Source organism: Cololabis saira, chromosome 6, assembly GCF_033807715.1.
Source record: "Cololabis saira isolate AMF1-May2022 chromosome 6, fColSai1.1, whole genome shotgun sequence".
Classification (NCBI taxonomy): domain Eukaryota; kingdom Metazoa; phylum Chordata; class Actinopteri; order Beloniformes; family Belonidae; genus Cololabis; species Cololabis saira.
Window position 1 is genome coordinate 28975901 of NC_084592.1, and position 26572 is coordinate 29002472.

General features: G+C 41.9%; 1 protein-coding gene across 5 annotated transcripts in view; it reads left to right on the forward strand.

Moving 5' to 3' along the window:
- The window catches only part of obsl1b (obscurin like cytoskeletal adaptor 1b), a 69397-nt gene that overhangs the window by 24329 nt on the left and 18496 nt on the right, over positions 1–26572 (forward strand). Inside the window, exons 9-29 of one of the 5 annotated variants that reach the window (XM_061723907.1) lie at positions 233–508; positions 810–1085; positions 1392–1664; positions 3042–3314; positions 3419–3493; positions 5868–6152; positions 8451–8726; positions 9310–9588; positions 9779–10054; positions 10283–10558; positions 11445–11702; positions 12153–12428; positions 12509–12781; positions 19828–20103; positions 20202–20477; positions 21794–22069; positions 22156–22431; positions 22536–22805; positions 22935–23201; positions 23292–23561; positions 25619–25885. In XM_061723907.1, the coding sequence (XP_061579891.1) occupies positions 233–508; positions 810–1085; positions 1392–1664; positions 3042–3314; positions 3419–3493; positions 5868–6152; positions 8451–8726; positions 9310–9588; positions 9779–10054; positions 10283–10558; positions 11445–11702; positions 12153–12428; positions 12509–12781; positions 19828–20103; positions 20202–20477; positions 21794–22069; positions 22156–22431; positions 22536–22805; positions 22935–23201; positions 23292–23561; positions 25619–25885 (5550 nt within the window). The remainder of the gene's footprint in view (positions 1–232; positions 509–809; positions 1086–1391; positions 1665–3041; positions 3315–3418; positions 3494–5867; positions 6153–8450; positions 8727–9309; positions 9589–9778; positions 10055–10282; positions 10559–11444; positions 11703–12152; positions 12429–12508; positions 12782–19827; positions 20104–20201; positions 20478–21793; positions 22070–22155; positions 22432–22535; positions 22806–22934; positions 23202–23291; positions 23562–25618; positions 25886–26572) is intronic. The other 4 variants (XM_061723908.1, XM_061723909.1, XM_061723910.1 and 1 more) reach the window with 4 other exon arrangements.

The following is a 26572-nucleotide window of genomic DNA, read 5'->3' on the forward strand; positions in this document are numbered from 1 at the left end:
AAACATTAACAAGCTCTTCCTGAGCAAAGCCACTAATTCTTATGAAAGCTGTGTGTGTGTGTTGTCACATGCGTGTGTCTGTCGTCTTTCTTCTTGGCACTCATTAAATGTGCAGCTTATCTTTCTTTACGTCACAGCATGTTAGTAATGTAGTTGTCAGTAAATAGTTTATAATGAACAATCTGGCATGAGATTGATTTAAGGTTGACATAAAATCTAAATATATCTATAGCTCCACCAATGAAGTTCTCAGCTATTCCTGAAGACATGAGGACCAAGTTGATTGAAGCCGGGTGTCCTATAGTACTCCAGTGTGTGGTGTCGGACCCTGAGGCCCAAGTTTGCTGGTACAAGGATGAGATGCAACTCATTTCAAACTCTGGATTAGAAATCCACTCAGTGGGCAACACAAGGACATTAGTTATTCAGTCTGCAGAACCATACCACTCTGGTTTGTACAGATGCAACACACAGGATGATACCATCGAATTTCAAGTGGAGATCAAAGGTGACTTTGCACTTCTTTTCTTGAGCGTTCTTACTGTAACCCCACCCCTCTTTCTAGTTGCCATTAACAATCCCTGCTTCAACTATGTAGTTTGGGAGATTGCTTCAAGCATATAACCGTAAAGAACTGTTAACGCACAACATGAAGATTGCTTATTTTCATTTGTTTTGTGACTGGCTTGGAATCTCTGAACTGCAAGTCTCCAAAGCCCTTCTTATTTTGCCCTCAGCAATTACACTTTTGTTAAGTATTCATTTCCAGAGCCTTGCGTTTATTAGATTTCCTGAATTCCCAATGCTAGCTCTACCAGTGACGTACACTACTATGTGTGATGCTGGGAGAGCCAAGTCACTCGAAGTTGGCGAACCTTTGAAGTTGGAATGTGAGGTTGCAGACTCCACAGTACCAGTCTGCTGGTATAAAGATGGTAAAAAGATCAGCTTGCAGAAAGGCTGGGATATACAGAGTAATGGCACATCAAGGACACTCATTATCCCATCTGCTGAGTTCTTGCACTCAGGGCTATACAGCTGTGAAACTTCAGAAGGCACTATTCACTTCACAGTGGATATTAAAGGTGATTTTTATCATTTAAATTGTTTCACTATAGAGCAAATCCTAGAGCTTTCTGGAGACTACATCCAACTAACATCTATGATATGCATATATGTATGTGTTAAAGTGGTGTTTTGTGTGATGGTGTAACTGTGTCTTAATCCATTGTAAACTTAATCTCTACTTACAAAATGAAACACTACATTTGTTAAATGTTGAGATGTCACACATTTCTTCCCTGTTTTGGGAAGCAGAATCTATAACCCCTTTCTTCAGTGTGTAAACTTCCACTATTCAGTCCAATTATATTATGAATCATCATCTTTAGCTCCAACGTTGCCATTGTCGCCCTCAACGGAGGTTGTGGAGATGCAGTCGCTCGAAGCAACCTGTCCCCCTGAACCAGCCAGTGAAACCTCAGACCCTGCTTTCCAGGTGTCATGGCAAAGGGATACAGAAATCTATTCTAATAGAAAGGCTGATATTCAAATGGAAGGCATCAAGGAGACCCTTGTTATTGAACCAACTCATCCCTCAAACTCTGGAGCATACTACTGTGCAACAGCAGATGATGTTGCCCAATTAATAGTAAAAAATCAAGGTGATCTTTTTGATTATAAATGTGTTTTCTAAATTTGGTTATGACTAACGCATTATGTAGCTTATGGGTATGTGTACATTATGCACATTACTGGGCAAAAGTCTTTTGCACTCCTGGTCTTGTTGTTTTTTATTTTATTTTATTTTTAATGAAATCCGTATTCATTTTCCAGTCTATTTAAGACTGAAATGGAAATGACAGGAACCTGGTTCTTTTCATTCTAAATATAATGGAATCTTAATGAGTGTCATTGCAAACATCTGTATAGAGCAATCCCATAGCAAAAAAAAAAAATTATAATAAACTGGTGCTTGGTTCTGAACAGCCTGGAAAGCCAAATACATTCATTTCATTTCAATTCTCCCGTGTGAAATGGATTCTGGTATCTTTCTCATTTTCACAAGCACAGAATGTACTGAACCAATCACAGCAGGGGTGTATCACTCCTGTATCACTCTTACAGTAGCGTCAAATAGGCACTTATGGCTCCATTAAGGCGTAAACCAATATGGCTGCTAAGTTGCTAATACCACCTTGAATCAAGAACTTTTTTTCTCTTCAAAACTGACAATGGTTGTGTTCCTACTCTGCTCCATACAATTGTGGGCATTTTTGTTGATACTATTTTAGTTGTTATTCTACCTGCATCACATGTTTTGTTTCTCTGATTGGTAGTATGACTATCCTTTTTCAATCAGAAGCAGTTTCTTCTGTGGCCACTTGGAAAGCAAGTAATGCTTGGTTCTGAGGGCTAAGGGCAGCATGGTGGCTTGGTGGTTAGCACTGTTGCCTCACAGCAAGAAGGTTCCCGGTTCGACTCCCAGGCCCGGCGGGGTCTTTCTGTGTGGAGTTTGCATGTTCAACATGCACTCCTCCCACAGTCCAAAAACATGCTTAGCAGGTTAATTGGTGATTCTAAATTTCCCGTAGGTGTGAGTGTGTCTGGTTATTTGTACGTGGCCCTGCGATGGACTGGCGACCTGTCCAGGGTGGACCCTTGCCTCTCGGCTGAAAATTAGCTGGGATAGGCTCCAGCAGGGGACCAGCAGGTCCCTGTGACCCTGCAAAGGATATAGCGGGTATAGATAATGGATGGATGGATGGATGGGTTTGGCTAAACCTGATGGCGTTTATTTTAAAAATCGGCCAAATGAGTAATCAGTCATCAGTCACGATATTCTGTTTTTTATATTCTATTACTGAAAGTAAATATGGATGACGAGTTGACCTCGATAAAACAACAAGACAAACGAGTGCCTAACATATTTGCATAGTATTGTACATATTTGTCACAGTCTCTCTTTAAAGTCAGTTTGGTTTTTCTACAATTGTAGGATGTTGTACACTAAAATTATTCCCCCTAATGATTGTTTATAGTGCCATGTCCAACATATCTGCGTGATCCTGATGAGAAGACCCCGTCTACCGAAGCAAACTCTCCAATTGTTCAGCAATTTGAGATTTCAGATCCCATTGCCAAAGCCTGTTGGTACAAAGACGGAACCCAGATATTTCCAGAAAGGAAAGCCGACAATGTGTCACAGATGAGCAGCCAAACTTCCAAGCCGCTTCAGACACAATACCTGTCTGATGATAGCAAGTTGGGCTGCAGCACATCTGATGACGTACAGTTAAATGAGGACATGAAAGGTGCTGTCCTTCATTGTACCTGCACATTTAAGAATCAATAATTTAGTTACATGGGTGAAGCTATTATCCCGCTCATTGTTCTCTCTTTGGCTTTGTCCAAACAGCAAGGCAGAGTCACTACGGTGACGAGATTGGTGAGATAGCTGACGCATCAGCCCAATACACTGCGGATGTCAAAGGTGACTTGATATTTCAACATCAGTCATCCATTTTAACCCAGCGCATAAATGCCACTAACAATAGTGGTGCATTTCTCTGTTCGCTCAATTATCTGAGCCATCTGTACATTTTCTTTACTGTAGTAAAATTGCTTTGTATCACATTGTCATCCCTGGCCTCAGGCCATTCTACTGCTTTTTTGGCTCTTAATCAAACATGTTGTTTGGTAGCTGCTGGTCATACTAACATAAATGTTGTATGTGTCAATACATTCTTCATTTTAACAGCCATCTTTGCTTGTAACGCGCAACTCTTAAAGACCGTCTTAAAGTCTTATTCATCTCCAGATCCTTTCATTCACATTGCTGCCCCGAACCTTTCCCCGTTGCAATGACAATGAACTCTTATCCGGAGAGAAGTAATTAATGCACTTCTAAGGGGTTTTAGCAAAGATTGATGGTATGACAGTAGGAGTCATTGTAAGGGATATTGGAGTTCACTCTCAGACCAATCCTGGTCGACCCTCTTGCTTGTCTTTGCAATGGATTTTCCCATAACTCCATGCTAACCCACACTGCTGTAAAATTATGTTTTAAGAAGAAGTTTTGAAACCACCATCAACTGAAAACCTTTCTCTGTGTACATCACAATGCTTATAGCTACATCGCCAAGGCTCTCCTCTGACCAAGAGATGAACTGGTCCACAGAAGAGGCTTATTCCGTTCAAGATACCCAGAGGTCCTCAAAACTCAATTCTGGCATCTTTCCTGACAGAGGAGGAGATGCATATGAAGAGCATACCGGGCTTATACCAACTCCTCACTCAACAAATGAGTTTAAAGATCACTGGACTGCAACAAAACAGGAGTTCAAGGACAACCAACAAAATTTAAAGGCCCAACCTCCACTGTGCGGTCACTCTATAAAACAATCAACAATGCAATCTGACATACACCATCACACTATACACCCCACAGAAAGACAAGGTGAGGAATGTATTATTTATAAACAGAATAAAGATGCCACCTCTGAAGAACTCCATAATTCCTCGGAGTCAGCTGGACAGACAGATGAGTGTTGTAACCGCTTGCAAATTGCAACTGATGCAGAACAATCCGCTCTCAGGCTACTAACTATGAGCTCAGAGGAGGTACATACCGCAGTACATATCCCAGCTGTGCAGTTATGTAACCCCAAAGAGACTTTAGCTCACATTTCAGAGCATCATACTAACACCTTACATGTTTCAGCAGTCAAATCCAACAAACTTTGTAACTTATCAAAAGTTGAAACTGCTCATTCAGAGAAGCCATTTGAGTCCTTACAGACTGCACATGTCAAATCAGAAGAATCCTTCAGAACTTTACAAACTGCTACTGAACAATCAGAGGGGCACTCTAGCTCCATACATTGGTCAGCTATCCTTTCAGAGAAGCATCTAGATTGCTCGCAAACACAAAGTGTGCACCCAGAAGGGCAATGTAACTCTTTACAGACTGCAACTGGCCAACCAGAGGATCTAAGCAGGCCCTTACATACATCAACTGTCCTGTCAGAGAATCTCTATGAGCATCCAAATGCAGCTATCCTTCAACCAATGGACTTGCCTAGTACTAAAGAGGTAGAAACGTTCCAACTGCAACATGACAACGTGTTTGCACATGTTAAACTGGATAAGCCCTGTCACACAGGACAGACAGAATCCGACCTTTCAGAGTTGCACTCTCGGGAAAGTAAGGAGCCAACACTTCAAGCACAGCATCATCACACTATGGAGACCACAGAAGACCAAGAGGACGACAGAGTCAACTGTGCTCAAACATCATCCACCCCTTTGGCAGACCTTTACGATTCCAAGCAGGCATCTACTGTCCAATCCCAGGATATCTATCTGTCAAGGACATGCGACAGTCACTGGGGTGACAGTGTCACTGCAAATAAGGTGGCTGTTGAAGGTGATTTAAATGGTTAGCATTATCAAACAACAAGCGAACGAGCACAATGTTAACATTGTGTAAGATAAAGAGATTGCTTTTTGCAATCCTTGACATTTTGTAAATCTTTACATTTACTCACCTGATTTTGTCCACACTAAAACTACATAGTGGTTAAATAAAACTGAGCTTGGGTGGTCTGAAAGGAATATTACAGATAAAATAGTGTAATTCTTTAAAATATAAAACCTAACTTGAATGCATAATTACCCTAAGTCTAACCAACGATACCTCTTGTTAAAATTACTACTAATATAGAACATATTTTTATCATTTTAAGATAAAACTTTTTGCATGACTAATCTTGATTGCGATTTTGCTTTTATGTTGTTTTGAGAGGCTTGATAGATTTTTTGCAGTCAGTAGAAGTGATGAAACTTTCTCTTGATGTTACCTCAAGAATCCCCAGCTCCGCCCGTGAGAATTACTCCACTTTGTGAGGCTGAGAGGAACAAGTCAGTTGAAGTTGGGGAACCCATAGTGCTGCGGTGTGAGATATCAGATCCTAACGCTCAAGTAACATGGTTCAAAGATGGAATAAAACTACAGGAAGCAGCTGGCCATGACATGCTGGCAGAGGGCTCCATAAGAACAGTGGCTTTCCAGTCGGCGACGCTGTCTCATGCAGGGATTTACAGCTGCAGGACAGCAGATGATGTGTTGCAGTTTCATGTGGATGTTAAAGGTGACATAAGTGTTTTTGTTTGTTCTGCAAATAGATTTTAGTGATGTTTGCATGCACCATAGAGTTAAAAATGAACAGAAAAAAAATGTTTTCAGGACCATTTGGAACTTTAATGGCTTTAAAATCATATGAAATTTAAATGCTAGAACTACATTATGTATTTATAAGAGGTCAGGGGAAAGCGATTACCTGCCTACTGCAGTAATGGCATTCTACACTAATCCCACAGCAATGAGTACAGTCATGTGCAAAAGGTAGTAGCTCTTTAAATCCTATGTTTGTTTGTGTGTGTATAATCAGAATTTAGAAAAGAAATCTGCCCTTGAGAGCTGCTGGTAGCCTAGCCTCAGCCTTGCAATGTGGCACAGGCAAAACATCCACGAGCAGCAGCGCTTGAAAAAGATCTGACAAAGGTCTGTTGGTGTTTACACAAAAAAATATAGGCTTAAAAAAAAAGGGAAGTAACTTTTGGTCATGACTGTATATGCAGTTGCAACAGAGCATTTACAGTGGGTACGGAAAGTATTCAGACCCCTTTAAATATTTCCCTCTTTGTTTTAATTGCAGCCATTTGCTAAAATCAAAAAAGTTCATTTTATTTCTCATTAATGTACAGTCAGCACAGCATCTTGACAGAAAAAACAGGAATATAGAAATGTTTGCAAATGTATTAAAAAAGAAAAACTGAAATATCACATGGTCATAAGTAGGTATTCAGACCCTTTGCTCAGTAATGAGAAAAGCAACCTTTTGAGCGAGTACAGCCGTGAGTCTTCTTGGGAATGAGCCATGGAATAGGTGATCTCTGCCATTTTTCCTTGCAGATCCTCTCCAGTTCTGTCAGGTTGGATGGTGAATGTTGGTGGACAGTTATTTTCAAATCTCTCCAGAGATGCTCAATTGGGGTTAGGTCAGGGCTCTGGCTGGGCCAGTTAAGAATGGTCACAGAGTTGTTCCCAAGCCACTCCTTTGTTATTTTAGTTGTGTGCTGAGGGTCTTAGTCTTGTTGGAAGGTGAACATTCCGGCCAGTCTGAAGTCACTCTAAAAGAGGTTTTCTGCCAGGATATCTCTGTACTTGGCCACATTCATCTCTCCTTCAATTGCAACCAGTCGTCCTGTCCCTGCAGCTGAAAAACACCCCCGTAACAAGATGCTGCCACCACCATGTTTCACTGTTGGGATGGTATTGGGCAGCTGATGAGCAGTGCCTGCTTTTCTCCACACATACTGCTTAGAATTAATGCCAAAAAGTTCAATCTTGGTTTCATCAGACCAGAGAATCTTATTTCTCATAGTCATAGTCTTTCATGTGTTTTTTGGCAAACTCTATGCAGGCTTTCATACGTCTTGCACTGAGGAAAGGCTTCCGACGGGCAATTCTGCCATAAAGCCCCAACTGGTGGAGGGCTGCAGTGATAGTTGACCTTGTGGAACTTTCTCCCATCTCCCTACTGCATCTCTGGAGCTCCCACACAGTGATCTTTGGGTTCTTCTTTAACTCTCTCACCAAGGTTCTTCTCTCATGATTGCTCAATTTGTCTGGACAGCCAGGTCTAGGAAGAGTTCTGGTCGTCCCAAACGTCATCGATTTAAGGATTATGGAGGCCACTGTGTTCTTAGGAACCTTGAGTGCTGCAGAAATTATTTTGTAACCTTGGCCAGATCTGTGCCTTACCACAATTCTGTCTCTGAGCTCCTTGGGCAGTTCCTTTGACCTCATGATTCTCATTTGCTCTGACATGCACCGTGAGCTGTAAGGTCTTATATAGACAGGTGTGTAACTTTCCTAATTAAGTCCAACCAGTTTAATTAAAATGCATCTGGACTCCAATGAAGGGATCAGAACCATCTCAAGGAGAATCAGAAGAAATGGACATGATATGAGTTAAATATGAGCAACGGGTCTGAATTCCTATGACCATGTCATATCTAAGTTTTTCTTTTTTAATACATTTGCAAAAATTCCTACATTTCTGTTTTTTTCTGTCAACATGGGGTGCTGAGTGTACAATAATGAGAAATAAAATGAACTTTTCCGTACCCACTGTACCTACCTACCTATACCAAAATGGCATTCTACATTTGGCTAATCATATAGCAACTGCTATATTTGTACAACAAACGATTTTCTTCGGTAATGTATAGGCTATATACTATCCGCTACAAATGCTGAATCAAAAAAATAGAGTTTGAGGATCAAAAACAATTGTTTTTATTCCAAGATTTTTTAATTCTTAATTTGGTTATTAGCAATATCACTTTTAATGATCAGCTCTATTTTATATTCAATTTTGTAGCACCTCCTCTGACATTTGCAGCTATATCTGACACTGAGCAGAAACTGACAGTGGTAGCTGGCTCTCCCATAGCTCTACAGTGTGAGCTGTCAGACCCCGCCGGACAAGTCAGTTGGTACAAGGATGGAACAAAGCTCGTTCCTCAAAGTGGAGTAGACATCCAGTCACAGGGGACTTTGAGGAGTCTAGTAGTCCCATCAGCCGAGCGAACCCACACTGGGCTGTACCGCTGTGAGTCAAAGGATGACGACGTCCAGTTCTCTGTGGAAGTAAAAGGTGATGCTCAAAACCTCTGCAGTGCTTTCACTGTCTTGTACTGGACTAACAGCCGGAGAAACATATTAACCTTGTGTTATCACTTAACAGAAAATTCCCCATTCTTTTGGCTCTTCAACACAGACTGTCTAATGCTACCTGATAAAAATTTAACAAAAAACTACTCTCCCACACCTAATCCGAAAGCCAGTTTGCAACTAAACAAAATTCAAAAAGTTATACTGAATAAATCAGAATGTTTTCCCTTCAGAATAATACTAAACTTGTCCCTTCAAAATGCAGTTTCCGCCGCCACTTTCTTTTTTGTGTCTTACTTGTGCTTTTTTGCTGGACTCCAATAACTGCATAACCACGGATGTTACGTTGTCACAAGTGTTCCTCTTAAATAAATGTCCCTTTGTATGTCAATTGTTTGTTGTTTTGTCAAATGTGCCGCTCTGATGGGCCGTCGTCATGTTATCTGCTTTGACTGATAAGATTCTCATTTTGAAATTATGAGTGTACAGTTGGTAATTCAATTGCTCGTGATGACATTTATACCTTTTATTAAGACCCTCTTTGTTGCAATATCCAAAATCTGTAGCGCCACCTGTGAAGTTCTCAGAGCTGCAAGAGAATGAAAGAAACAAGTCCGTCCAAGAAGGCAATCCTATTGTCCTCAGCTGTGAACTCTCTCATGATCCTTCTACTCACGTCGACTGGTTAAAGGATGGGATGAAACTCGTGCCTCAGAAAAACGTGGAAATACAGTCAGATGGTCTGACCAGGACATTACTCATCCCCTCAGCTGAAAATGTGCATGCTGGTACATATGAATGTTCAACATCAGGTGATACCATCACCTTTATGGTGGAGATAAAAGGTGATTTATTCCGTATAATGCTATCTTCCTATCCTACTATAACATCTATATTTTTCTATGTTGTGAGTGGTAAGCATGTAGTGTGGGCTGAATGATCAATAGCTAGTGGGATTGCAGACTGAATTGTGTGTTTTGTCCTCTGTCAGTGATTTCATCCCTCATTCATATGCTTGTTATCCTCCTCTCCTAGACCGATCACCAAGGATCATGGCAACCCCACTGTCAGAAAAATACAAGATGATTAGAATTGGTTGTCCAATTACTCTGCAGTGTGAGGTCTCCGACCCTGCTGCCCAGGTTTCCTGGTTCAAAGATGAGGTGGAGCTTTTTTGCAAAACAGGGCTTGATATGAAAAGAGACGGCAACCTCAGAAAGTTAACGATTCATTCGGCTAAGCTGTCGGACTCCGGCCTCTACAGCTGTAGCCTCGATGACGACGCTGTGATGTTTCAGGTGGACATCGAAGGTGATTTACTTGTATTCATTTTCAGAAACATTTAGCATGACCCTAGTTAACTTTGACTAGCTATGAATCTACAAGCTACTATTGATCAAGTCTGTTAATGAATTTAATAGGAGTTTATGAAAACACATCAGTCCCAGTGCTGTCAGAGATAAAATAGAATACATGTGAAAGTATATTATGCCAGTTTAATTTAACAAAAGTGGTCTGCAAATCTCACAATACCCACAGCTACTCCTGTGAGGTTTTCAACGCAACCGGACATCGAAAGAAACAAATTTGTTGAAGCAGGCCATCCGATTAAACTGCAGTGTGAAGTCTCCGAGCCCACTGCCCAGGTCTATTGGCACAAAGATGGAGAACAGCTACCTCCAACAAGTGAATATGAAATTCAAAGAGATGAAAAACTGAGAGGACTGGTTATTCAGTCAGCAGAAGTCAGACACTCTGGGTTGTACAGCTGTGATGCCGCAAATGACCATATAGATTTCAAGGTGGATGTTGCAGGTGATCTAATTATTTTGAGCTTTGTCAGAATTGCTAATGTTCAATTAATGCTTGTCTGTTACACCAACACAGGCTATATTTGTTATTATTCTAACATAACAATAACTAATGTGAAATGATTCCGTTCCTAACAAAAAATGTACTGTTAAGACAGGTTGTATATTAGTTTGACCATGGTGATTACATCAAAAAATACAAGCAGAAGAGGTATTTTCTAGCTCATTGACAATTTTTGGCTTAGAACGAAAGATTTAGATGTTTTTCCAAGTTTGAAAAAAGCAAGTGTTTTAAAATGTATCTTTTTGATAACTAGCCAGGAGTCAAAATTACACAAACACCCCCTTTTTTTCTTTTCAAGTTACTTGACAAATGTGAAAAGTGGGTTGTTTTAATCAATCAGAAAACAAACCAGCCTGCTTCACAGTTTTTTTTAATGTTTTTGATAGAGGTCTGAAAGTGTTTTCCAACTCATGGCTCTGGTTTATTGTAGTAATTTTGATAATTTATCAATCCTGATATTTCCAGATGCAACATGCTTCTGCACCAAACATTAGCTATGCTGTGCTAAGTTAGCAGCTAGTTAGCGAAGGCAGTGGAAGGTTTAGGAACTGCAGACTTTAGTTATCAACAAGACACTGACACTACAAAAAATGAGCCTTAAAATTAGCTCTGTACGCAAAGGTATTTAGAGACAACTACATACTAACATGTTTGCAACAGATTTCTAGGGTTACACATGCTACGTGCTAGCAAAATGTTTCTTTACCTACATAGGCACAGACTTAGTTTTTGCACAGTTTAAGCAAACCCAAGTACAGCAACTCTGATTAGTCTCTAGTTACTGTTAAATGAGCTGAAATGCCTATAGCATGGGTTTGCTTCTCAGCTGTTCCAGAGGCTGAGGGGAGCGAGTCTGTTGAAGCAGGCAGCCTGATCAAACAGCAGTGTGAGACCTCAGACCCTGCAGTCCAAACCCGCTGGTGCGAGGATGGAGTAAAACTCTTGCCAGAATCGGGTGTAAAGATCCAGTCAGAGAGCAATAATGGGACAGTGATGAAGTCGGCCGCATCTTCGTACTCTGGGGTGTGTGATTGTAAAGCTGATGATGGTTCAGATTTCATCGATTTCTGTGTGGAGGTGAAAGGTGATATTCTAAGATTTTTTCCCAGCAAGATTTTTTCCCTTCAGTTTCACCTTCATGGCATGTAATATAGGAAAGCAGCTCCTGATTATCATCATGCATATCACAGATTATTTTCTTTTAGATTTTCTAATTTCATATCAGCTGCTTTTTCGTGTACATGCATATCATTTAATAACAGCGTCCGCAGAATATAGCATGCTCACGCTGCTTTTTTAACCTCTCCTATGGTAAAAACATTACATCATTGCTTGAAGCAATGTTTTCACCCTGCCTCCAAGAATGAATAACATCCCTAGATGATTATCTGTTGTGGGACCAAGCTGTTTTGTAGTTAGCAGGTTTTGAGAAGAGCATGTTCATGCTGTGTAAACCTGACCTTACAGCTGCTGCATGCATGAAGAGAATTTATTTAGGTCCAGAACAAAAACTTTTGTCTCTGTTTTTCCACAGCGCCACCGGTAACATTTGCTGATGTCCCAGAGAAGGACCTTTTTCAAAGTGTTGTGGAACAAGAGAAGCTTGTTTTGTCATGCGAAGTGTCCAGGGCTGATGGTGTTGTCCAGTGGTACAAAGATGGAACTGAAATAAAACCAAGAAAAAATGTCACAATTGAAGCAGAGGACATAAGGAGAAATCTCACAATACCCTCAGCTCAACTGTCGGACACAGGCACATACACATGCCATGCAGGGGACAACATCTTAATCTTCAAGGTCAACATAAGAGGTAATAAGATATCTTACCTAACTTTAAGTGCAGTGTAAAGCACAGATAAGATGTTTTAATGTCATCTTTGTCCTCCAAAGAACCTCCTGTGACCATCATCTACCCCAAGGAAGATGTCCATCTTGAGCGTCATGTGCCTGAGGAAATTATTCTGAGCTGTGAGCTGTCTCGTCCCACTGGTGTTGTCAGCTGGTTTAAAGATGGCCAGAAGCTCCAAGAAAGTGAGAACATCAAGCTCAAGGTCGAAGGCCCTTATCGAAGACTTAAGATTCTTTCTAGTAGAGTCGAAGATTCAGGAGAATACGTCTGTGATGCAGACGATGATTCAAAATTCTTTCACCTCATCATTACAGGTAAGGATTCTTAGTTCTACACATTTCATAGTGTGTGTACAGGGGCAAAAATCCCGGGGGGGACAGGGGGGACATGTCCCCCCCATTAGTAAAGCCGTCCCCCCCTAGAATAATTTGAGACAGAATTAATACATTTTAAACAATGCAGTAGTATTTATTGAAAGCGCAATGTAAGCAGTGCTCATTATAATCGTGCAATAATGTGCTATACACATCTTTAAAGATTTAGTCCCCCCCCTCACATTCCTAGAAATGGTTTAGTCCACACACACGCACACACAAATACTCAGCAACGGAGCCTCCCACCTACACAAGTTACAATAACTACTGTTTTGTGCAACCTGATCTCACAAAAATCTGTGAAATGCCTACGACCTCTCACCACTATTTTCCGTGGCACCAACACGGAAATGGTATAATTCCGTGTGAACAACACGGATATTGTACCTATGCGAAGTCAATGGGATCCGTTGTCGTGATATATACACCGATTATTACATTATTATTATGTACATATTATTCTTTATTATAGTGGCTAAGTTATGAGTTTTTGACGCGCAAATTACTGTTTGTTACTGTCAGTTTGTAAACACATGTTTTTAACGCTGTTTTAACAGTGTTTTAATGGTGTTTTGATGATTTTTAACAGTATTTTGACGGCGAGCATTTAACTGTGTTTTCTAGTATTTAACGTAAATTCGAGTATTTAACCATGTTGTTTGCTGTCGCCATGACGATGGAGGTGGCGTAAGTGATGTGAAATTATTATTTTTAGCAAAAACCACAAGCGTTTCCTACTTCTAACCAATCATAAGTGGTGCAATAACCTAACCAGACCTTAACCAGAGCGTTGTCCAGCCACAAAATATCATTTTTAATTGCTTTTGAACCAGGAAGTGGTGACAGGCGATATTTAAATTCATTGTTTTAACCATTCTCTCATTCCGTCAAACACAGGGAATTCCCTGGGCGTCCCCTCTACGTCATAAAATGACGAGCGGAGATCCTGATCACGTGACGAGTGCCCCGATTGCGGATGTGTTTTTTTTTTATAAACTTTATTTAACATTTCAATTTATGGATCGCGGATGTGTGGTCATTGATTACTGTTGCTATGGACGTGGTAGTAAACCGTTAAATATATTGTGCTTTTGAACGGTAAATATTAAAATAAACCGTACACAGGTACATTTACAACTTATATTGAATCACTGTGAATACATCAGTCAGTTACATGATGTTAAATAAAGTATCCTAAATAAACAAACATATTTACAATTCCTTAACATACATCATCTCTATAAAATGTAATTACTATTTCAGATGCACTACATAATAGATATATTCAATTGATATATGTTTTTTAAAACGTTTTTATACGTTAGGGTTAACCAAACCAATGTGACTACAAATATGGCGCTGATTAGCATAAAGCTGTATAGCATGACTCTAGGGAAATGTAGTTCTTAGCTAATATTGTTTTTTTTTTCACAGAAATGGAGGTTGTTAATACTAAAATAAGAGTGTACATAGTAGTTTAAGGGAATGATACACACATTTGTGTAAATATATTTTAAATATATAATTGTTAAATGTCTGAAAATTAATTTTATTTTTGGCAATGCGAACCAAACTCCTGCTTCGATCATATAGAGACCGGACAGCCCTTAATAGAGGGCCTCGGACTCCATATTCACTGAGCGCCCCCCACAGAATGGCACGAGGGACACGGTCAAATGCCTTCTCCAGATCCACAAAACACATGTAGACTGGTTGGGCAAATTCCCATGAACCCTCGAGCACCCTGCGGCGGGTGTAGAGCTGGTCCAGTGTTCCACGACCGGGCCGAAAACCGCATTGTTCCTCCTGAATCCGAGGTTCAACTATCGGCCGTATTCTCCTCTCCAGTACCCTGGCGTAGACTTTCCCGGGGAGGGTGAGTAGTGTGATCCCCCTATAGTTGGAACACACTCTCCGGTCCCCCTTTTTAAACAGAGGGACCACCAGCCCGGTTTGCCACTCCAGCGGTACTGTCCCCTTCCTCCATGCAATGTCGCAGAGGCGTGTCAACCAAGACAGCCCTACGACATCCAGAGACTTGAGGTACTCTGGGCGGATCTCATCCACCCCCGGTGCCACTGAGGAGCTTATGAACCACCTCAGTGACCTCGGCTTGGGTGATGGATGATGGATGAACATGGTGTTCGTTATGGACAAACTGTGACTAGCACAGAAGTCCAACAACAAAGCACCGTTCGGGTTCAGATCGGGGAGGCCGTTCCTCCCAATCACGCCTCTCCAGGTATTACTGTCATTGCCCACGTGAGCGTTGAAGTCCCCCAGTAGAACAATGGAGTCTCCAGTTGGAGCACTATCAAGTACTCCCAGGGACTCCAAGAAGGCCGGGTACTCTGCACTGCTGTTCGGCCCGTAGGCACAAACAACAGTGAGAGACCTTTTCCCGACCCGAAGGTGCAGGGGGGCGACCCTCTCGTTCACCGGGGTGAACTCCAACACATGGCGACTGAGCTGAGGGGCTATAAACAAGCCCACACCAGCCCGTCGCCTCTCACCCTGGGCAACTCCAGAGTAGTGGAGGGTCCAGCCCCTTTCAAGGAGCTGGGTTCCAGAGCCCAAGCTATGTGTGGAGGTGAGCCCGACTATCTCTAGCCGGTATCTCTCAACCTCACGCACAAGCTCCGGCTCCTTCCCCCCCAGCGAGGTGACATTCCATGTCCCTACTGAGAGGGTTTTGGTCCAGGGATTGGGTCGTTGAGGCACCCCGCCACGACTGCTACCCAGTCCACATGGCACCGGCCTCTCACGGTCCTTCCTGCGGGTGGTGGGCCTACGGGAAGCCGGGCCCACGTCGCCGTTTCGGGCTGAGCCAGGCCGGGTCCCACGGGCAAAGACCTGGCCACCAGGCGCTCGCCATCGAGCCCCAGCCCCAGGCCTGGCTCCAGGGAGGGGCCCCGGTGACGCCGATCCGGGCGACGTAACGGTCCTTTGATTTTTCTCCTCCATGATTAGCTTGTGAACCGCTCTTAGTCTGGTCCATCACCTAGAACCTGTTTGCCATGGGAGACCCTACCCGGGGCGTAATGCCCCCGACAACATAGCTCCTAGGATCACTCGGGCACACAAACCCCTCCACCACAGTAAGGTGGCGGTTCGGCTGTTGGAAAGCATGTAGGTATTTTCAGCAAGGACAACCAAGTCAGCAGTGATTGCTGCTTTGTTGTGGCATTGTTGTATGCATTGCCAAGGCACACTTGAGTGTTATATTCCAGAAATGGTCACGATGTAAGCTTGTCGAATCTAGTTATGTAGTTTCCCAGAAGAGCAAAGCATGAAGTGAATCAGTGCAACTACATCATCATTTCCAAATGCTTTTGTCTTCTGTCTTTCTTTGGTGCCTTGAGTGTTATATTCAGCATAACAATGTTTTTCAAAAAGCTCAAAATTAGAAATTAATAGTTAAATTTTTCTCCAAACATAGCATGTACTACATTCATACTACATGCCTAAAGTGACCTATATCCAAGTTTTTTTCACTGATGTCATAGCTGATTTTTTCAGGGTTGTTGTCAAAAATGCAATTGTCACTTGCAATTATGATATCTGAAATGTGTCACCTCAGTATGTAGTCCAAATCAGATATATGTTCAACATCAATACAGAATGAACGAGAACAGACGTATAAAGATATTTACCATACAGTATGTGCATGCCATGAGCAATGCAGCCTTTGTTGCAGGAGCACAAAAAACTACCACTAAAACTACCGGACATTCTAATTTCTACAAAGCTACACCTTAACAAGGTGATATTCTGTCATGTGTTTACTTCTTATGAAGATGATAAAGGGTTGGAAGTCTACAACATTCTCATTTTTAGAGCCACTCTTCAGAACAAAGATGAGATGATGTGATTAGATTTCAGAAAACTAGTTGTTGTTTTTTTTTATTTTTTTATTTTTTTATTTCTACAATGACATTTAAAAGTCTGGTGTACAGCAAAATCACCAGTGTTAAACGAACACTAGACAGTGTCTATATGTGACCACTCTTAGGGCCCGATTTACTAAGATCCTAAATAAAGAGTACTAAATTGCGTGTGCACTGAAAAAGTTTGCGCGTGCTGTTGTTGTGTGTTTTGCGGGTGATCAACTAAGATTGCGTGCGCAATTGATAACAGGTGCAAACCTCAGTATTTAAATGAGGTGTTGCGCGTCTTACGGTTTGCGGCGCAAACTTTGCGCCATGGAGAGTCTGGATGGAAAGCAGGATATAGTCGCAAGCGCAAAATTTAATTTGACGAGTTGGAGTTAGAGATATTAGTGGAAGAGGCAAATTGTTGTGCCGTATTCAGCACCCCTGCCGTGAAAAGCACCCCCTCGTATATTCAATGATAAGTAGACCAAGAAAAAAAAACAACACACTGACACTTCAATATATTTATATATACACACTCACACAAACACATAAGGAGTTTATATTATATATATTGACAAATATTATGGAAGACAACACAGTAAGCAGGCTATTACCGTATTTTCGCGACCATAAGGCGCAACTTTTTTTTTTTTTTTTTTTTTTAAATGTGCCGGGCGCCTTAAGAAACGGTGCGCCGTGTCTATTACCTGAATTACGGTAATGTCAGGCCGGCCACCATGAGAACTGTAAAAAGAGAAGGGGGCGGGTGAAACCCCCGTGAGTTGCGACGTGAATGAGACCATCCACTGAGCTGTTTAATGCGGAAACAGATGATGAAAACTTTTAAGGATTTGCTTGATGTGTAAAATACAACCAAACTAAGTTTTGCTCCGCTCTATTTAAATAAGCACACTTGTGTGTGCGTGTTCTGCAGCGCGTGTGTTTTGCATGTCAGAACCGAGGATGCACCTGCCGTGGGTTTGCGGGTCCGATCGCCGCATCCCCGGGGCAGATCCGGCTGAAGTGCCGGTGCTCTTACCCCGGGAGTCCCTACTACAAGTCCATGTGGGCTCCTCCGGTCCCGGCCGGTCGGAAGCGGTCACTTTCCCCGGTTAAAGCCGCGGCTGGAGCAGCGCGGCGATGCGCGCTGCTGCAGCCGACTTCCTGGTTCCCAAAGCGGGTCCGATGACCTGGTTCCCGGCCGTTTTACGAGCAGAGATTTCTGGGGTCTGTCTCAGGTCAGATCAGCTTCACCCTCCGAAATTTGCAGCCAAATCTGTCGGTTATAAACCCGGTACCGGATCCCGACATGCGCGGGTGTTTTTCGCAGCGCGACACACACTTACTGGTTTATGTGGCGCTGGCCTGGCGCAGCTGATGGACAGAAACTGTGGGGATTTTTAAAATAAAAACTTTGCATAAGACGTTTCCAGCCGGAGTCATATAGGGTGAATGAAAAGAGGGGGCTGGATGAAAGGATGATGATCAAGAAGCTGAGACAGGTCTGGAAATTCGGACTGGCAGCTGAATTAACGGAGCTCCTGTCGCATACAACCCGGTACCGGCTCCCCGACAGCGCGTGTGTGTGAGCGGGTCCAGCGCGGCGGTCCCGGGACCCGGGACCGCCGCGGGACCAGCGCGGGGGGGGGGGGGGCGGACCGGGACCGGGACCCGGGACCCGGTCCAGCGCGAGGGAGCAGACGGGGAGCGGACCCGGTCCAGCGCGAGGGAGCAGACGGGGAGCGGGACCCGGGACCGCCGCGGTCGGGATTTTTAAAAGAAAAGCGTTCCCTAAAGAGACTTTTCCAGCCAGAGTGAAATGAAAAGGGCTGGATGGATGAGGAGATGATCAGTGGCTGAGACAGGTTTATGTGCAGCAACCCGGTGGTTTTTTTAAATTATTTAATGCAGAAACAGAATATGAACCTTTGAAGGGTTTGATTGATGTGAAAAGTGAAATAAAATATCAAACTAAGTTTTGCTTCCGCTGTATTTTTAGCGCGTGTGTGTTCTGCAGCGTGCGTGTGTGCAGCTCCGTCTCCGTAGACGGCGCCTTTTGGGTCGGTGCGCCATATGTGTGTTTTAAAACCAAAAATGACACACAAAACTGAGGGTGCGCCTTTCCACACAGTGCGCCATATGGTCGCGAAAATACGGTAATTAATGACATCAATAACCATTTACCCGATTTTTGTTATGTGATTGTGGGAAAGTATGACTATTGTGGAATCCATGAGCGCATTTAAACATGAATCATTAACACAAAACTGGACGCTAAACAGAACATGACACGGAATGAGAATATCATTTTTGTCAGACGAGGGGGTGCTTTTCACGGCAGGGGTGCTGAATACGGCACAACACCGGGGTGACAACTGCAGAACAGGCGCACAATAAGAAACACTTTTTTCTCCATGAAAACACGGGATTTATTTATTATCACAAATAAAAAAATGAATGTGCCTCCTGTGGCTGTGGCAACCTTTTGCTGAATAATACTCGATTTAACATTCAAATAAAATATTTCTCCTTTTGCATGTGGAGATTAGCACCTTCCTTTCGAACGTATTAAATACAGACGCAATCACAATCCCCGCAATAACTTTCAGGCTTGGTAAATCTCATTGCGCGTGGTAAATGGACCATTTTGCATCTTCCCCTCCCAGTATTTAGCGATTTCTGGCGGGTACGCCCCATATTGATTATTCATCAGGGCAAAAGTACTAAATGAATTGCGTGTGCTATTTTGCGCATTTGAGAGGCGCAGTCCTGTTTGCACGCTGTTAGTAGATCAGCTGGCACTTTGGTTTACGGGTGCTGTCAAGTTTGCACACGTTTTTACACACGCAAACCTTTAGTAAATCAGGCCCTTAGTGTTATTTTAACACCGAGTAGAATTCAACAAGTTTTGGTTTCCCCCCAGTCAGCTCTCCCACTTCAATATGACCTGAGAAATATGATTGCTTTGGTTGTTGACTCAAATGTGGCATCCTCACAGGTGCCGTTTTTTTGTCACATTCAAATGAAAGTCTGATACAAGAGTGTTTTTTTGGTCACATGTCATTTTAGAAAATAAATAATGCATGTCTCTGTCTTGATATGTATTTCCAGAACCTCCAGTACAAATTATTTCGCCGAGTCAGTCACAGATGGAACTGTGTCAGCAGACCTCGGAGAGGATGGTGCTGAGCTGTGAGATATCACGGGTCAACGCAGTAGTACGCTGGTATCGAGATGGGCTTGAGGTAGAAGAGAATGACAACCTTATTCTGGAGGTGGATGGTGTCTACAGAAGACTCATTATACCTGAAACTACTGTCAAAGATTCAGCAGAATATGTGTGCGACACAGCAGATGATTCCGTGACATTTATTGTAAACATAGCAGGTAAAATAAATGAAAATGAAAAGAAAAGAAATTAGGATTTCATCCATATACTCTTTGTGGCTTATCATTTTCTAAGACAAAGTCTTATTAATACACAGAGCCTCCTGTTCGCTTCATACGTCCACGGAAGATGGCCAGCAGAGTGGAACGATTGGTTGGGGAGAATCTGATCCTGGACTGTGAAGTTTCGAGACCAAATGCCAAAGTCACCTGGAAGAAGAACGGGGAGGAAGTGGAGGACTCCAGAAATGTAACCATCTTTGAGGATGGCGTGATGCGTCAATTAACCATTCACTCTCCCACAGTGGAGGATGCTGGGCAATATGTTTGTGATGCAAAAGATGATGTGATGGATTTCAATGTGAAAGTGCAAGGTAGGTTATTTTATACAACCGGTAGATTTTAAAATCATATCCACCTTCAAGCTCAATACTATGACACCCAAAACTTACAAAATGTCAAAACTGTTGTGTTTTCTACCAACCAGTTGCCAAATTTACAAGCTGCCAACTCGATGTTCGATCTCTATGACAGAACAACTTCACAAATATCAACTAAATCATTGCCTTCTTAGAACGACTAGAAAGATATCCCTAATGTTCACGAAACAAAGATTTCTCCTTCTCATTGCCTAAAGCTGTTTTACAACTGATCATCCTACTAAAAAACAAACTTGATCCTTACTAAATACAAACCCGATGGGATGGCATCTTGCCGCAGAAAGTTGTAGCTGTGCTTGCAAGTGTCCTCCTGAAATATAAATAAACTGGAAACTGATGCCAGCAATATCTGCGCACACTATCAGACCACCCCATAATAGTGTGAACCAAACATGCAGATACTGTTGACTGACCAGGTGGTGGTGACTGAAACCAGTTACATTAAATCCCGAAACTAGTAAATAATAAACCACAGGAGGCGACTTAGCTGATCTTACTCTGGTTCTCCTGTCCTAGATCATCCTCATGAGACACAGTTTTGTCATTAATGATTTTTGCAAATGTACCAAATTAAAATCAAGCTGCTGAAATTTTATGGAATGACCAAACGTGATGTCCTAAAACAATGAAAGATCATAGTTTCACATTACCCACGGTAGTTCTGTCAGTCAGCTCACACAATTAAGGCTACAAATACTTACACATACACATACTTGACATTTTGGGGTCAAGCCTTTGTTCAAGCCTCTTTTATTAGGTATTATATATAGCGATATGGGAGAAGATTAACTTAACTTGACACCCATCCAGAGATTCGGAACTCAAATGTGGAAGTTGGGGCAGAGGTGGGATTTTGAGAGGAGTAGTGAGTATTTTTAGCATACTGCAGATTAGACAGTTCCTTGCAGTTTTGAAAATAGCTCGCCATTGCCGTTGAAACAACTGTTATGACGTGACACGCAATGTTTTATTATATAGTGTATATAACCTGCTCATTTCTACATGTAAAACAATGTTTTTCCAATGTTGATGTTCCGCATTATGGCCAAAGTAAAAAAAATGAATGAAAACAATGAGTAATGAGTTCTTTAATGAATAGGTTTCTCCAAGCGTGCAATAACCAGCATATTTTGAGACGTTGAAAATCTTCTGTTATTCAACAAAAACTAAGGTTTTCTTTTTTATTTCCTTTTTTGCCTTGCAATGATTACAAAAATGTTTTTCTTTCCTCCTCTTTCATCCATTCACAGAACTGCCAGTGAAAATTCTCGGCAAACCGGAAGCAAAGACAGAAAAACAGTTTTTAATCTCCGATGATATAATTCTTGTGTGTGAGCTCTCAAGAGCCAATGCTTCGGTCAGCTGGTACAAAGACGATAAGCTGATTGATGACACTGAGCGATACTGTCGTGAAGAACAGGGAGTTTTCCGATCGCTGGTTGTCCTAAATGCTGGAGTGGAAGATTCGGGGGTCTATACCTGCGATGCAGTGGATGATAACATGGTCTTTCATATCACTGTCAAAGGTAATCATATTAGCACATGATAATAAATGATATCCTTCTTTGTTCCCCTTCAAGAAACGATTAATGTTTCTGTGTCTTGTGTTCAGAGCCTCCTGTACAGATCATTGGAAACTCCGGCAATCCAGAGCATCATATACTTGTAGAAGGAGATGACCTCATTTTGGAATGTGAAGTCTCTAAACCAAATGCGGTTGTTAACTGGTTGTGGAACGGTAAAATACTCCAACCAAGCAGTCGCATCAAAATTAACTGCTATGAAGTTGTGAGGAAGCTTGTTCTCTCTGGACTCCAGCCTTCAGATTCTGGAGAATACATCTGCGATGCCATCGATGACAAACTGGTAACAATCGTGGATGTGCAAGGTAACATTTAAAGGATTTTGAGACTTATTTCAGAATTATATTTCTTGGTTTTTTGACTATTTTATGCATGCATTGGAACCTCAAATCATTTTTTTTCCCCTCAGGTTTACCGGCTAAGTTTGTGAATAAAAAGGCGAGAAATAACATCTCAGCTTATGAAAATGAGAGCGTCACTCTGTGTGCCACTGTGAGCCATGAAACACCAAATGTTCGATGGCTGAAAGATGGCCAGCTATTAAATAAAGACAACATTCACATCTCCTGCGAGGATAAAACTCACAAGCTCACCATTAATCCACTGCAGCTGTCCGATACTGGAGAATATGTCTGTGACGTAAGCACAGACAAAATGTATTTCAGTCTTTCAGTCAAAGGTAATAATTTCACTTTCTTTGTTTTTATAAGACTTTTAAGGCCAGGAAAACACTTCTTTCATATGTGTAATAATATTTGAAATTTGAAAATTGAATTTCAGGCAAGTTTATTTGTATTTTATCAAACAGAAATGAAAGTGAAATTTATCCGGCGGTTGGAGAACACGGTTGCCCTGAAGGGTAAAAGCCTTACATTACAATGTGACGTCACCAAGCCCAAAGGAGATGTTCAGTGGCTAAAAGATGGCAAAGAGATCTCTACGAGCCGTCGTTATACAATACGAGCACAAGGTAGAGAGCGAAGCTTCACCATCCACCAGATAGTGGAGGAGGACGCTGGAGAATATACCTGCGAATCCACCGATGACAAGACTTCAGCCACGGTCACTATAGAAAGTAATTCACTCTTGTCCTTCAGCTTTATAAAGATTATAAAGATTGATATTCAAGCAGAATAAATCAGTCTGAACTATTTGTTTTTTATAGCCCCCCGTGTTGTTGAGTTCATAGCAGAGCTTCGTAATATCACCGTCTGTGAAGGGGAGAACGCAGTGTTTAAGTGTGTGGTTTCGCCAGCGGACACCAAGTTGGTTTGGCGTCTAAATGGCAAGCAAGCTGCCCAGAGTGACCGCACGCTCATTTCCACTAAGGGACTCTGCCACATGCTCTGCATCAACAACTGCATGGTTTCCGATGGCGGCAAAGTAACAGCTGATGCAGAGGGGTTGGTTTCAGAGGCAGAACTTCAGGTTCAAGGTGAGTTTTTGTTGCCCCTTCCACTCACACTTCATCATCATATAATTCCACTGAGAGCAGTACACAACAGTACCAGCATGAATCAGATTAAAGTAAGAGTTGGGGCCCTTCCCAACTGTCTGAGAAATTGCAATTTCAAATCAATTTTAAGCCTAGAAGAGACATCTTCTTACACAAGCACTTAGTGGTTTGTGCTACTAAATTTCTCTGGTTACTGACAGAGACAAGTGGCGCTGTGGTTTTGGCATATCTTGCGCTGCATGTGCAAAGCTTATCAGATCATTGCTCTGAACTTGCCATGCAATGTCACTGGCTTTATTTGGTCTGGATTGTATTTCACAGTGTCTAGTTGTGCCTTTAGAGGAGATTTAACAAGCAACGGATAACCCAAACAAATATTATAATTAACATCCACTGGCAAAAAAAAATGAAAATGTGTGAACCCCTTGGAATTACCTCATTTTCTGTTTTAATTTGCCACAAAATGTAATCAAATCTTTAAACACAAGCACATTTAAACAAACCCATTACACAAAAGGCACAGGAGAACCCACAGACCAAAGATAATATAAAAGCAGGTCATTGGAATCAGTAGTTTGTACACCTGGAGTAAAATTAATAAAAATGGCTTGGCAGTGTGGTTTAGATTTGTTTCTTTGTTTCTTTCTTTTTAACTTAAAGACACTGAAACCTTTACAATTTTTTTCCATTTAAGAAGAAGCATCTACTGATGTGAACCATGCATCACAAAAAAGAAATCTCTGAAGACATATACTGTATTTTCTGGACTATAAGCCGCACGTATATAAGTCGCACCCGCTCTATTTTTAAAAAAATTATGAAAAAAGATAGACAAGCCGCACCTGTATATAGGCCGCATCCGCTCTATTTAAAAAAAAAGATATGCAAGCCGCAGATATTTATGTTGTTAGATTAGATATTTACTACATGTAGAGAACGATTTTGAACTGTAAATGACGTACATGTTTGTACCTAAATAGATCCTTTCCTAACAATGTCTTTTCTGTCTTTTATTATACTTTGCTGATTAAAACGGGACAGAACCAAGAGAAAATAACCAGTATTTATTATCTATTTATCTGTTTGAAATCTGCTTCTACCTACTTCTATCTGCTAAAGAAGAAGTAGCGTATTCTTCTTTGCATTTATTTTGTCTTAGGGTTTTTTTTGTCTTAGTAGTTTTTTTTATAATTCCGGTTAGCACTCCCCCTAGCGGAGGAAGAAAAATACGGTACTCAAGAGTAGCAGACCTCTACATCGCTGGGAAGAGATACAAAGTCATCTCAGTTTGATAAGACATCCATTCGTCCACAGTTAGGCAAACTGTCTTTATATAGGGACAGCTCTTGCTAGAAGTGGGCACCCAGCTATGATTACTGCAAAGGCACAATAAGAATACCACAAGTAACAGCAAAAGCCTTGAGAGACATCACTGGAATGTGCAAACATCTCTGTTAATGAATCTACCAGTCCTAAGTCATTGAAGGGTGTCCATGGCAGGACGTGGGAAGCCGCTGCGCTCCAAACCAAGTTTAGTAGAAGGTGTGAGATGCAGCAGGGCACCAAACCCAATGAAGAAAATCCACAAAATGGGTTTCAGACAGAAAATTAGCATTTTGGAGTGGCCTAGTGGGAGCTCAGATGTTCACTCTGTAGATATGCTCTGAAATGACCCCCAGATAACTGTTCAATCACACCTGAGCTGAAGCAGTCCTGTTAAAGACCAATGGTCAAACATTCCTCATGAAAGATTAGCCTGAAATCACTACTGCCAAGGGAGCATTGACCACCTATTAACTCAAATATCTCACTTTCTTTATTCCTCCAGTTTTGTGAGTAGTTAATGCATGTGATGACATGAAATGATAAAGGTTTGCATGTTATCAACTTACACACATTGTGCTTGACTAACAATGTGGTTTAGCTGATCATATTTTATTGCAAACTAATGCAGAAAAACCAGATCATTCCAAGGGGTTAACATACCTATAATTGACACTGTACATATCTACTAATCTCCCCCATTATTGTTGAAGAGGAACAGGTGCTGTTCACCAAGAAGATGACACCAGTTGCAGCTGAAGAGTACAGCGAAGCAACTCTAGAGGTAGAGGTGAGTCTGGACTCTGGAGAGGTTCAGTGGATGAGACAAGGGGTGCTGATCCACCCAGGCGTCAAATATACCCTGAAACACATGGGCCCAAAACGAAGCCTCACCATCCACAAGCTGGCCACGTCTGACCGGGGCACCTACAGCTGTGAAACCCTCCACGACCGCACGCAGGCCCAGCTCACAGTGGAGCGTGAGTGTCCATGTGTTCTCACTATTCCCTGTTGTTGTTTGTTTACTGCTGTTACCGACAACTCCACTTCTTCTTGTGCACCCACCATCAATACCGCTTCTGAGGTCAAATCTCAATGAACTGAGTGGGAGTAATTTGAGTGACCAGAGACTTGGGGGACCATTTTGTACTGGGATGTGATGGTAACTAACAGGTGATATCCCAAAATCGCCTGACTCCTGTATCGACAAATCTCTGATAACACGAGTCAAACTCATCGCCTGCACCGGCTGCTTTAATAAGGGAATTGCTTTGTTGAAAACAAAACAAAGATGCTGCTGTTTTTATATTTTAGCAAACTAATAAAGTAAATTCCAAGTGGAGAAATGCTTCTCCAGCTTCCCAAAGTATAAAGTTTGACACACTGTAAAACATCTTGTAGGGAATACAGTTTACTTACTCTGTTTGTCTTTGTGCTTATATTTCTTAGTCCTTTGATCCACATGAGAGTGGGTGAATTAAAGGCTGTTCTTTCAACACTGGTGTGGGTGGGCGTGGGGGAGCCAGGACGTCAGGCTGCTGTTGGCACCTCCTATGAATTTGGATCTCTTCTCATTGCTTCTAAATTTACACCCTGGCCTTCAAAACTGAGGTTGTTGTCATCAGGTCTCCAAAATAAACACTCCTTTTTTTCCATCCGAAATGCTT